The sequence below is a fragment of the Pristis pectinata genome, chromosome 13, assembly GCF_009764475.1.
Source record: "Pristis pectinata isolate sPriPec2 chromosome 13, sPriPec2.1.pri, whole genome shotgun sequence".
Taxonomy (NCBI): Eukaryota; Metazoa; Chordata; class Chondrichthyes; order Rhinopristiformes; family Pristidae; genus Pristis; species Pristis pectinata.
Window position 1 is genome coordinate 4,374,607 of NC_067417.1, and position 14,129 is coordinate 4,388,735.

General features: G+C 46.4%; 1 protein-coding gene across 4 annotated transcripts in view; it reads left to right on the top strand.

Annotated features, from left to right (window-relative positions):
• The window catches only part of LOC127577121 (cadherin-11-like), a 235,210-nt gene that overhangs the window by 148,640 nt on the left and 72,441 nt on the right, over positions 1–14,129 (top strand). For 3 of the 4 annotated variants that reach the window (XM_052028023.1, XM_052028022.1, XM_052028024.1), the window contains 2 exons: positions 3,162–3,349; positions 13,814–14,070. In XM_052028023.1, the coding sequence (XP_051883983.1) occupies positions 3,162–3,349; positions 13,814–14,070 (445 nt within the window). The remainder of the gene's footprint in view (positions 1–3,161; positions 3,350–13,813; positions 14,071–14,129) is intronic. The other variant, XM_052028025.1, reaches the window with a different exon arrangement.

Below are 14,129 nucleotides of genomic sequence, written 5' to 3' on the forward strand. Positions count from 1 at the left end.
CTACAGGGTATTAATTATTGTGGAACAGATACAGAAGAGAACATGTACTCTATCTGGCTGAATCCTGCTCTCTATTTCCTTGTGAGGAAATGGAGAGGGTCTGGGGTGCTTTATTATGGCTGACCCAAAGCACACACTACTTAATTGTTCCATGACCATTCAGCATCTGAAGTAGCTGAACTTTGGTACTGCTTCCCTCAGTGCTGTACTGGGAGCACTGGCTGGGATTTTGCCCCCTGAGAGGCTTGAGCCACAGTCCTCTGATTCAAATGCAAGGGATTGTACTATCTTGACACTTGACTGTGAATAGTTTCTTCCTATCTTAATTGGGAAAAGTCCTGGAAGAGTTTGCTGATGGGTTAATCCACTGTAGATTATTCCTCAGTGCAGGTAAATAGCAAAAGAACTAAAGTGGAGACAATAGGCATGTGAACGGGTGCAGGGATACAGGGCAATAAGAAGAGCGGGAATGGGATTGATGGGACTGCTCTGCTGTGGACTGGCATGGACATAATGTGTTGAAAGGCCTCCCTGAGTTTGTTCCAAAGTCTTCTGCAGAGTGTGTGCAAACTTGGTATGTGCTTCCCTTCTTATCTCTCGGGGGTAGTGCATTTATCTCCCTGCCCAATCAAAATATCTGCTCAAGATGTCTATTTACTCACCCTGGGGATGTGTCATCACCTGATATCTGTTCTGGATTCAGAACAAAATATCCTTGAAAAATATTATAAAATGTAAGGCCCCGCTTAGGTTTAGATTGGCTGTGATCAGATTGAGTTCTGATTGGTGATGCTGGAGTTGGGTTTAGATTGGCTGTTGTCAGATTGGGTTCTGATTGGTGATGCTGGAGTTGGGTTTAGATTGGCTGTTGTCAGATTGGGTTCTGATTGGCCATGCTGGGGTTAGATTTGGTTTGGCTGTTGTCAGATTGAATTCTCATTGGCTGTGCTGTGTTTAGGTTCTGATTATCCTTCATTGGGACAGATTAAGATTGATGGTGCTGGGGTTAGGTTGGGATTGAGTTTTAACCTTTTACCTCAGCAGACCTCCATGGACAAAGGTAGCATTTACTGTCCATCTTTATTTATCCTGCAAAGGCCATGGTGAACCTGGAACCACTGTAAACATTTAGTGATGGTTTGGAGTCACACATAGGACAGATGAGGTGAGGGCGGTTGATTCTTTTCCCAGTAGGAGACAAGTGAACTAGGTATGTTTTTATCACAGTTTGGTAGCTTCATGCTGACTTTTACTATATTAGATTTTTACTGAAGCCAAAATTAAATGATTAAACTGTTCTGGTTGGATTTGCACTCTGGGTTATTAAACCTAGGGATGTAATCATCAGTCCATGGGGAACTCAATGTCTATTAATGCCAAGAGGTATCAACTGAGGAATGTGCATTAAAGCCTTACAGTTTAAGCTGCCCAAAGTCTTTACTGAGTCACCAGTCCCCATCGCTATTTAACATTGACTGGATGGCGAAGTATGGTTCAAATGTAGGGAAGCTTTGTTACTTTGTAACACAAGGAGACCTTTCAGTCCATCATGTCCATGCTAGTTCACAGCAGATCAGTCCCATCCCATGTCTGCGTGGGTTTCCTCCGGGTGCTCCGGTTTTCTCCCACGTTGCAAAGACGTACGAGTTGGTTAATTTGGGTTTAAAATGGGTGGCGCGGACTCGTTGGGCCGGAAGGGCCTGTTACCAAGCTGTAAATAAAATAAAAATAAATTTAAATTTGCAGTCTCACATACCTATCAACTCCCCTTAGCTCTTTTGCTACTTACCTGCACCAAGGAATAATTTACAGTAGCCAATTAACCCACCAGCGTGCCTCTGGGGGAGGGTGGTGGGGAAGGGACAAATCTGGAATACCACACGGAAAAGAGAATGTGCATCTCCACACAGACAGCAGAGGAGGTCAGGATGGAATCCAAATCCCTGGAATTATGAAGCAGCAGCACAAACTGTTGCACATAGGTCTGTTGCAATGATCAGGGCTTTGTTGAGACCTTACTTACAGGACTGCAAATAGTTTTGTTCTCCTGATCTCAGGAGTGACACACATTCATTGGTGGCAGTTCAGGTATGGTTCATGTCTTTGAAGAGGTGTCTTTTTACGCATTAGATTTGGAAGACTGGACATATGCACATTGGAGTATAAAAAATGCACATAGATCTTATTGAAACAGAAACAATTCTGAGGCAGGGGTTAACAGGATAGATGCTATGGGTAATCCAAAACTCGGGCATAGTTTTAAAAGGAGGGGTCAGCCATTTCAGACGGAGATGAGGAGGAATTTGTTCTCTCAAGGGGTTCCTTCGGGAGGATGGGGTTGAGAGGGAAAAATAAGATCAAATCAGATCTTTCTTAGTCACATGTACATCGAAACACACAGTGAAATGCATCCTTTGCGGAGAGTGTTCTGGGGGCAGCCCGCAAGTGTCGCCACGCTTCCGGCGCCAACATAGCACGCCCACAACTTCCTAACCTGTACGTCTTTGGAATGTGGGAGGAAACCGGAGCACCCGGAGGAAACCAATAAATCAGCCATGATTGAACGGCGGAGCAGACGATGGGCCGAATGGCCTAATTCTGCTCCTATGTGTTATAGTCTTATGGGTCATAAATCTTTGGAATTCTCCTGCCCTTAGAGCGGCTGAGCCTTTGAATGTGCTTCTGGCTGCAATAGCCAATTAGATTACATCAGATTAGATTAGTTTATTGTCATATACACCAGGGTGCAATGAAATTCCTTGTTCGTGTACTCACACAGCAAACAGTACACATGGTAACAGTAAATACAACAATACATACAACCAAAACAGCAGAATAATGCAACGATTGAAGTAGTATAAACTGTAGTAGTGCAAAACAAAATGCTAAAGTGACAATAACAGAGCTGGAGTTAAGAGTCCGAGAACTTGGCAGCACCACCGGGAAACAGGTGATTGGTTCTGAAGTCTGATATCAGTGGAGAAGTAGTTGTCCTTAAGTTTACAGAGGGAATCAAGGATGATGGGGAGCAGGCTGGAAAGTGGAGCTGAGGCCAAGATCAGGTCAGCCATGAATAAACTCAAGGTACCGTGAAGCCACCTCCTGTTCCTGTTTTGCACGTTCGTTTCTAAAGACAATGCTTGTCATTCATTTCCATCCAGGTGTGTATCAGATGTCGGTCTCGGAGGCTGCCAAGGTAGGGACGGTTGTGGGACAGCTCAAGGCCAAAGACCCAGACATCGGAGAGAATGGCATGGTCACCTACAGCATCATTGACGGGGACGGAAGAGATTTCTTCGAGATCACGACTGATTCACAGACTCAGGAGGGAATCATCAAGCTGAAAAAGGTACCGATATATACTGAGATAATGCCAATGCTGTGAAAGTGATGGGACTGGTAATACCTCAGGACTGTACTGCTGCCTTGAAGACTTGATGACTAATTGCTAGGACTCTGTCAGCCACACAAAAACAAAATCACAAGAAGTTTAAAAAATGTTATTTCCTTGTCTCTGTTTACTTTTATTCATTGCTTGAATTGGTAAATTGGTTTATTATTGTCACATGTACTGAGGCACAGTGAAAAACTTGTCTTGCATACTGTTCATACAGATCAATTCATTACAACAGTGCATCGAGGTAGTACAAGGGAAAACAATAACAGGATGCAGAATAAAGTTTTGAAGTTTACAGAGAAAGTACAGTGCAGGTAGACAATAAGGTGCAAGGTCATAACGAGGTAGATTGTGAGGTCGAGAGTCCATGGATCCTCATGTTTCAGCTTCTGTTTGTATGCAGGGAGTGCTAGAAGAAAGGGTTTTGGAAGCATGTTCTCTCTCCTTAGATGCCGCCTGACCTTTTGGGTATTTCTACACAGTCACAAAGGGAAGGTACAACTCCACACAGTTACTTCAGAATTCCATCAATTGCTGTGTTCTCCATCTCACCGTTCAACCATTTTTTCTTTGTTCCTCCGTCCACATTCAGCTCCTCTGGACAGATCATAGTGATTAACAAGCCTTTCTCCACCTGCCCTCAGCCAGCACTACCACCCTCTGTGTTGTTCATAAGTCTCCATCCTATCACAGACATTCCCTACCTTTTCTCTCTAGTCCTCTCCCTTCTCTGGAACCTACATCATACTCTATTACCAATTCTTTCCAGCTCATTGATCTGAAACATTACCTGTTTTGCTCTCACACATGCCGCCTGACATGCTGAGTATTTCTAGCATTTTCAGTTTTTATTGTTGGTTTCCAGCAGGTTTTTTTTTGCTTTTTGATTTATACTAAGGTTTGGAGCTGCATTTGGAGTATGGTGTTCAGTTCTGGTCACCCCATTACAGGAAGGATGTGAGGGCTTTATAGAGGGTGTGGAGGAGGTTCACCAGGATGCTGCCAAGATTAGAGGGTATAAACTATTAAGGAGAGGTCGGACAGACTTGGATTGTGTCCTCTGGAGCGCTGGATATTGAAGGGAGACTTCTATCACTTTGCACTAAAATGGATTTTTTTTGAAGTATGAAGGGTCTCGACTGGAAACGTCGACTGTCCATTTCCTTCCATAGATACTGTCTGACCCGCTGAGTTCTGTCAGCTTTTGTGTGTTGCTTTGTTTTTTTTGTTCTAATTGTGTTCTTTCTTCTAAAAATTGTTTAATTTATGTTTTCCTGCTTATCTGATGCTATGTGCCTGTGATGCTGCTACAAGCAGGTTTTTCATTGCACCTGTGCACACATGGACTTGTGCATAAATAAACTTGACTTCAACTTTGATGTGGGATCAGTGGTTGATGGTCAGCATGGACGGTGTGCTGAAGGGCCAGTTTCCCTGCTGTAACTCTCCATGACTCAGTTCTCTACTCTGCAAAAGACAGAGACGAGGCAACGTTTACAGTAGGGTGGGGAATCGCCCCATTTGTTTCTGGGCCTGGAGCATGAATCAGGGCCAGGTTGATGGGACTGAGATTTCAGACTACCAAGAGCTGCTGAAATATATCTGTGCTGCCTGACTACCCTTCCAAGTGGGCAAATGTTAGAACATAGAACAGTACAGCACAATACAGGCCCTTTGGCCCCACAATGTTGTGCCAACCTATAAACCTCGCCTAAGACTATCTAATTCCTTCCTCCCACATATCCCTCTATTTTAAATTCCTCCATATGCTTATGTAGTAATCTCTTGAATTTGACCAATGTACCCACCTCCACCACCACCCCAGGCAGTGCATTCCATGCACCAACCACTCCGGATAAAAATCCTTTCTCCGATATCTCCCTTGAACTTCCCACCCATTACTTTAAAGCCATGCCCTCTTGCATTGAGCATTGGTGCCCTGGGAAAGAGGCACTGGCTGTCCACTCTAGCTATACCTCTTAATATTTTGTACACCTCTATCATGTCTCCTCTCATCCTCCTTCTCTCCAAAGAGTAAAGCCCTAGCTCCCTTAGTCTCTCCTCATAACGCATACTCTCTAAACCAGGCAGCATCCTGGTCAATCTCCTCTGCACCCTTTCCAACGCTTCCACATCCTTCCTGTAATGAAGCGACCAGAACTGGACACAGTACTCTTAAGTGTGATCTAACCAGAGTTTTGTAGAGCTGCATCTTTACCTCGCGGCTCTTAAACTCTATCCCACGACTTATGAAAGCTAACATCCCATAAGCTTTCTTAACTAGCCTATCCACCTGTGAGGCAACTTTCAGGGATCTGTGGATATGTTCATGGGTCTGAGGGCTATTAAAAGCGAACCATCAAACTGGCACAATCAATCTTGGCAGCTCGGAGGAACTATAACATCCTGATTGTTGCTCTGATAGGAGGACACCACTAGGTTCCAACCACCCACCATCTCTGGGACTTACCTTCCTCCCTCATCTTTGCAGTTCTCCATGTTTTCAAATCCATCCAGGATAGTTTCCATTTTCTACCTTGAGCCTCACACTCAAAATACAACCGCACTGTACAGAATTATGAGGGGTACGGTTAAGATCGATAGTAAGAATCTTTTGTCCCCATAGTGGGGTGACAGGTAACAGGGCATAGGTTGAAGATAAAATGGAGGAGGCTTAGAGTCATAGAGCAATACAGCACGGATACAGGCCCTTCAGCCCAACCAGTCCATGCCGACGATGGTGCCCACCCAGCTAGTCCCAATCTCCTGTGTTCGGCCCATATCCCTCCAAGCCCCGCCCCTCCATGTACCTATCCAAGTGCTTCTTAAATGATACCATTGTACCTGCCTCAACCACTTCCTCTGGCAGCTCGTTCCATATATTCACCACCCTCTGCGTGAAAAAGCTGCCCCTCAGGTACCTTTTAAGTCCTTCCCCTCCCATCCTAAACTTATGTCCCCTAGTTTTGGACTCCCTTACCCTGGGGAAAAGACTGTTACTGTCCACCTTATCTTTGCCCCTCATAATTTTAGAGAATGAGGAATAGCTCCTTCAAAAGGCTGTGTCTCCTGGAATGCTCTACACCAGAAAGCTGTGGAGATGGAGTCCTCGAACACATCCAGGGCTGAGACAGACAGATGGATGCTTAGTCTGAGGGTAGTCAAGGGTTATGGGTAAGCAGAGCTGTAGTAAAAGATTGGCCATGATCTTATTGAATGGCAGAGCAGGCTCACGGGGTCACCTGGCTTACTCCTGCTTCAACTTCTTGTACTATCGTGATCTGGAGCATGCTGTCTGAAAAGTGAACAGGAATTTTCAGAGGGTCATAGAGGCACAGAGCACAGTGAGCTTTCAGCCCTCTTGAGTCTGCACCCATTCCTGCTTTATTTTTCCCACACTGCCCTCACCTCCCCACAGGTTCTAACACTCACCCGCACACTGGGGCCAATTAACTTACCAACGTGCACGTCTTTGGGATGTGGGAGGAAACTAGACCACTCGGGGGAACCCCACGCAGAAACGGGGAGAATGTGCAAACCTCACCCACAGACAGCGCCGGAGGTCGGGATTGAACCCCGGTCACCGGAGTTGTGAGGCAGTGGCTCTACCTGCTGTGCCACTGCGCTGTCCCTTGTGAAAGGCATTTGGATAAAAACTGGAAAAGGAAACTTCTGTGGGGGCCTGGGGAAAGAGTAGGAGCAGGAAACAGCACAAACTCGATGGGCTGAATGTCCACATCGTTTTAGGATCCTTGTGCTGCTGGGAGGGGTTGGTTGTTCAATGTGAGTGCTGGTCTGAAGCGATCCCAGCTCATTCAGAAACCATCTTGACTAAAACTTCTTTTACTGCCAGCAATAACTATCACCCCAACTGAAAATACAACCACTATCATGAAGGGCATAGATAGGTGCACAGTCTTTTTTCCTAGGGTTGGGGAATATAAGAACTCGAGGGCATAGGTTTAGGGTGAGAGGGGAGAGACTCAATAGGAACCCGAGGGGCAGCTTTTTAACCCAGAGAGTGGTGCATATATGGAATGAGCTGCCAGAGGAAGTGGTTGAGGCAGGTACCTTAACAAGGTTTACAAGGCACTTGGACAGGTATATGGATGGGAAAACTTTAGAGGGATGGGGGCCAAACGCGGGCAAATGGGAATCTTGGTCGGCATGGATGGTTGGGCCGAAGGGCCTGTTTCCATGCTGTATTGCTCTACGGCTCTAATACTATATTAAATTGGCGAGCCCTTATCCTGAGACTCTGCTGTATAGAGTCATGGTCATAGAAAGATAAGATAAAATAAGATTTCTTTATTAGTCATATGTACATCGAAACACACAATGAAATACATCTTTTGCATAGAGTGTTCTGGGGGCAGCCCGCAAGTGTCGCCACGCTTCCGGCGCCAACATAGCATGCCCACAACTTCCTAACCCGTACGTTTTTGGAATGTGGGAGGAAACCGGAGCACCCGGAGGAAACCCATGCAGACACTGGGAAAACGTACAAACTCCTTACAGACAGCGGCCGGAATTGAATGCAGGTCACTGGCGCTGTAATAGGGTTACGCTAACCGCTACACAGTGCAGGTGGAGGCAGATACGATGGTGGCGTTTAAGAGTCTTTTAGACAGACACGTGAGTATGCAGGGAATGGAGGGATATGGATCAAGTGCAGGCAGAAAAGATTTAGTTTAATTCAACATTGTGTTCAGTGCAGACATTGTGGGCCGAAGGGCCTGTTCCTGTGCTGTACTGTTGTATGTTCACACAAACAGAAGCTTCAGCCCACAAGTCTGTGCTGACCGCCAGGGGCCTATTTACACTAATCCGATGTTATTCTCATTTTTTATTCTCCCCACATTCTTAACTGCCCCCAGATTCCACCACTCACCGACGTACTAGGGGCAATTTACAGTGGCCCATTAACCGACCAACCCGCATATCTTTGGGATGTGGGAGGGAACCAGAGAGCCTGGAGGAAACCCATTACGGTCACAGGGAGAACACGCTAACTCCACATACACAGCACCCGAGGCCAGGATTGAACTGGAGTCTCTGCGATGTGAAGCAGTGGCTTCATTAGTTGCACCACTGAGCCACCCCATATACCTAGATTCTCCCATTAGGAACCAGCTTCTGAGCTCTGCTCTGTCAAGCCCCTTCAGAACCTTATGCTTCATAAGACCTCATCTTCTTTCCCTCAACTGCAGAGGTTAAACATCTCATTGCCGAAAGGAAAATCTGCCTTTTGCAGTCTTGGTCAAAGAGATAGATATGTTAAGGGAGTGGTGTTGAAGTTTAGGGAAGGAATTCCAGTGCTGGTCAGTGGTGGAGTCATTAAATACATGGGATGTGCAGGGTTGGGAAATGATGAAATCCTGGAGGTTTGCAGAGATGGGGAGGGTTATGAAAAATCAGATGAAGCCATAGGAAGTCGAAAGCAAGTCGGCATGAATTGACTTGCTTTAGGATTCTGGGCCATCCAGAACTGAAGGACAGACATGGACTGCAATGTATTATCTCTCATAGTTCTGTAGCTAATCCTCTGCCAAGTCTATTCAATCAGCTGGAGCAAGTTCAACACAGCGCCTGACCTTGGAAAGCAATGTCTGGGCCCCAAACACAGTGTAATCCATTATTCAGCTCTTCAAATCATCATCCTAATTAGGCCTGTCAGTTGGTATGTAAAATTCATGCTAATCTTACCATCTGTTTTTTTTCACTTTCCTGATTAGTCATGATATCTACCATACTAATTTCACAGGTTTCTCTTCTATTTGATTTTTTACTAAGTGCCTTATCTTTGGGACCAATCAAAATGATAAATAATTACCAGTACAGAAACTGGCCATTCAGCCCAACTGGGCTGTGCTAGCATCTATGTTGCACACAAGCTCCCTCCCACCCCTCTTCTCCCCTCCTGTTTCATCCCCCTCAATAAGCTTCCTCACATGCCTTGGGGTGTGGGCATCTTATCAGTCTTTATTTCCCCATCCCTACTTGCCCCTTGAGAAGATGATGTTGAGCTACCGTCTTGAACTTATAAAAGTATATAAAATCAGAATCAGAATCAGGTTTATTATCACTGACATATGTCATGAAATTTGTTGTTCTGCAGCAGCAGTACAGTACAAGACATAAAGACGTAAAAATTAGTTACTTAAATAAATAGTGCAAGAAAGGAATAATGAGGTGGTGTTCATTGGGTTATGGACCGTTCAGAAATCTGATGGCGGAGGGGAAGAAGCTGTTCCTGAATCATTGAGTGTGGGTCTTCAGGCTCCTGTACCTCCTCCCCGATGTAGTAACAAGAAGAGGGCATGTCCCGGTCGGTGAGGGTTCTCAATGATGGATGCCACCTTCTTGAGGCACTGCCTCTTGAAGATGTCCTTGATGGTGGGGAGGGTTGTGCCTGTGATGGAGCTGGCTGAGTCTACAACCCCCTGCAGCCTCTTGCACTCCTGTGCATTGGAGCCTCCAAACCAGGCAGTGATGCAACCAGTTAGAATGCTCCCCACCGTACATCTGTAGAAATTTGCAAGAGTCTTTGGTGACAGACAAAATCATGAGGGTCATTGATAGGGTGAATGCACTCAGTCTCTTTCCCAGGGTTGGGGAATCAAGAACTAGAGGGCATAGGTTTAAGGTGAGAGGGGAGAGATTTGAAAGGGACTTTTCAGGTAAAGGGTGGTGAATATTTGGAACGAGCTGCCAAAGGAAGTGGTCGAGACAGGTATAATTACAACACTTAAAAAGTGTTTGGACAGGTACATGGATAGGAAAGGTTAAGAGGGATGTGGCCAAAATGCAAGCAGATGGGACTAGCTTTGATGGGCATCTTAGTCAGCATGGATAACTTGAACCAAAGCCTGTTTCGGTGATGTAATACCCCATGACTGTGTGGCTGCTGCCAAATTAATGAAGGTACCCCCACGGTGTTGTTGGGCAGAAAGTTTGAGCGTAAGACCCAAGGTGATGATGAAAAGGTGAAAATCTTCCTCATTTGAACAGTTCTTCAAATTCTCCTTTTGTGAGCACGTCCCACATTCTCCCTGTTGTCTGGATAGTTATCTTTACCCACTGAGCTCTTCCAGTTCCAGTTTCCTCTCTTGTCCTCACTCTTTGTTTGAAGGTTGCTAACTTATGATACAATATCTTTTTGTACCCTCACAATCAATGTCAAGTTATTCCACTGAGTGTAGCATCGGGTGAGGTAGCACAGCCGGTAGAGCCGCTACCTCACTGCGCCAGAGACCCGGGTTCGATCCTGACCTGTGGAGTTTGCACCTTCTCCCTGTGACTCTGTGACTTTCCCCTGGGTGCTCTGGTTTCCTCCCACATTCCAAAGGCATGTGGTTTGGAAGCTGTAAGTTGCCCCCGGTGTGTTGATGGGAGGTAGAATCTGGGGTGGGGTGGGGGTGGTAGCTAATGAGAATGCGATGACAATGAAATGGGATTGTGCAGGATTGGTATAAGTGGCTGGTGAAAGGAACATGGACTCAATGGGCCAAAGGGCCTGTTTCTATTGCTGTATGCTTCCTCTGAACCTCTCCCTCAGCTGGAGATCCATACTGATTTTCAAGTAGGAAATGTTAGATGGGCATTCAGTATGAGTAGAGACACACAAGACTGCAGACGCTGGAATCTGGAGCAACAAACGCTCTCCTGGAAGAACTCAGCGGGTCGAGCAGCATCTGTGTGGGGAATGGATTGCCGTCGTTGTGGGCAGAGACCCAGCAGACCTGATGCAGGGTCGACAATTCCTTTCCCTCCACATATTCTGCTCAACCCGATGAGTTCTTCCAGCAGTGTGTTTTTTGACTTGGGTATGTGTACCTGTATGTAATCCTTGCTCTTCTCAGGGATAGGTGTTGAAGTGATCCGGAATAGACGGACCAGCTGCCGGAGAGAGGGATGAAAACAGAGTTGCTGGTAACATTTAAGAAATGTCTAGATGGGCATTTGAATCGCCTCGGTATAGAAGGTTATGGGCTAAGTATTGGAAGATGGGATTAATACAGATGGATGCCCACTGGTTAGAAGAGACATGATGGGCCGAATGGCCTGGTTATGTCAAAATCGAGTTTATTGTCACATGCACAAGTCCATGTGTGCACAGGTGCAATGAAAAACTTACTTGCAGCAGCATCACAGGCACATAGCATCAGATAAGCAGCATTCACAAGAAAAATATAAATTAAACATAAATTATGCATAATTTTTACAGTTAGAACAAAAAAACAAAGTCCATTTCAGTGCAAAGTGATCAGAGTGGTCATAGTGTTGCTATACTGAGGTAATTATAAAGGGTTGTACCGGTTGGTTCAAGAACTGAGTGGTCGAAGGGAAGTAGCTGTTCCTGAACCTGGTGGTGTGGGACTTCAGGCTTCTGTACCTTCTGCCCGATGGTCACTGCGAGAAGATGGCATGGCCCGGATGGTGGGGATCTTTGATGATGGATGTTGCCTTCTTGAGGCAGCGCCTCCTGTAGATACCACCGATGGTGGGAAGGATGTGCCCGTGAATGTATTGGGCTGAGTCCGCTCCTCTCTGCAGCTTCTTACATTCCTGCACATTCGAATTGCTGTACCAGACCGTGATGCAACCAGTCAAGATACTTCCAACAGTACATCTGTAGAAGTTTGTTAGAGTGTTTGGTTGCTGTACAACTCTATCACTCTGTGACTGTTATGACCTCTGCTCAGAGTGCCCAAGGTTTGGCCAAACTACTTGCCTACACTTCAGACCCAAAGCTGCAAGAAGAAACTTCTGGGTGATCTGAAGTACTATTTTCAGCAATTCTTTTCTTCTCTCCCCTGCCCTCATGCATCTGCTACTAACTTCTCCCCTGGACAAATCCACTGTGATTGACAAGCCTTCCACCTGTATCTGAGCCAGCACCACCTGTACCTGTGCCACCCATTCTCGCTTGGTCTCCACCCTACCACAGACCTCCCCTTTGTCCTCTCCACCCCTCCTCCCTCTTTGCAACCTTGAACGTGTTTGCAGATTCTGATGAAGGGTCATTGACCTTAAGTTTTAACTCAATTCTCCACAGATGCTGCCTGATCTGCTGAGTATTTCCAGCATTTTCTGTTTTTATTTCAGATTTCCAGCCCCTGCAGTGTTTTGCTTTTCCATTTAAAAAATAAGCCAGGGAATGACCTGATGGAAGTCATGAAGATTAGGGAAAGGTTTGATGGGATAGGTGCGAAGCAAATGTTTCCACGGGGCACAGTGGTACAGCTGGTGGAGCTGCTGCTTCGCAGACCCGGGTTCAGTCCTGACCTTGGGCGCTCTCTGTGCGGACTTCGCACATTCTCCCTGTGACCGCATGGGTTTCCCCTGGGTGCTCCGGTTTCCTCCCACATCCCAAATGGTGTGCAGGTTGGTTGGTTAGTTGGCCGCTGTAAATTGGGCCAAAGGGCCCGTCTCTGTGTTCTCTCTCTCGCTCTCTCTTGCTCGCTCTCTAGCCCGCTCTCTCTCTCGCGCTCTCTCTCTCTCTCACCCTCTCTCTCACTCCCCTCTCTCTCTCTCTCACTCTCTCTCACACACTTTCTCTCTCTCTCTCGCTCTCGCTCTCCCTTTTGCTCTCTTGTTCTCTCTCTTTCTCACTCTCACTCGCTCTCTCTCTCTCTCGCTCTTGCTCCCTCTCTCTCTCCCCCCTCTCTCTCTCTCTCACTCATTCTTTCACTCTCTCTCCCCCCCTCTCTCTCACTCACTCTCCCACTCTCTCTCTCTCTCACTCTCTCACTCTCTCTCACATGTATGACTCCCACCCCAAGCAGGTTCACTGTCACAGGTCCTGCCCTTCGCCCAATGTGAGTTGATGGGCCAAAGGGCCTGTTTCCCTGCTGTATGACTCCATGACTTGCAAGAGAAGCTGAAAAATAGACCCTGAATAAATTAGCCACCCAATAAATTCCACCCAATATTTGAGACGAACCTCTTTCATGCAGAGGGTGTTGAAATGGGGCACTCACACCCACAGTGAACAGTAGAGATGGATTTAAGAGAGATTTAATTAAAAAGGAAAGGGAGTGAGATGGAGAGGGGTGCAAGGAGGCCAAGGAGGAGCAGCTATGAAGTAAGTAGGGCTTAATGGCCTATGCTGTAAATATTTTGTAATTTTATGTATGTATTTGAAATGCAAGCAGCTATGCAGAGCTCTGCCCTGGTAGTACAGTAATGTATGGAAGTGTGTGTAACAGAGATGTTGACGGAGGTGGTGTTGCTTGACTTCTTCCTCCAGCCTAACTGGTGTACCGCAGGATATATTTCATCTCCAGTCACTTTGTTAGAAGATGTATGTGCATCCATCATGGTGTTGCTCCCACACCCACTCCATTCATCAACGTTCCTTTGAGCTCAGCCTTTCCCTGTTGCCAACTGATCCATCTCTGTCGTTCACTCCAGCAGGGCTTGGATTTCGAAGTCAAGAAGTCCTATTCCCTGAAGGTGGAGGCAGCCAATGTGTTCTTAGACTCGCGTTTCATCACCAGGGGACCGTTCAAGGATACAACCACGGTCAAGATCTCGGTGGAGGACGCTGATGAGCCTCCGATATTCTCCCTGCCCGTCTACTTCATGGAGGTCAACGAGAGCGCTCCGGCCGGAACGTCCGTGGGACAGGTGCACGCTATGGATCACGATCTGGGCCGCAGTCCCATCAGGTAAAGAGACTTGCGTTTCTATAGCGCCTTATAGACCTTTTTCAGTACATCCTGAAGCA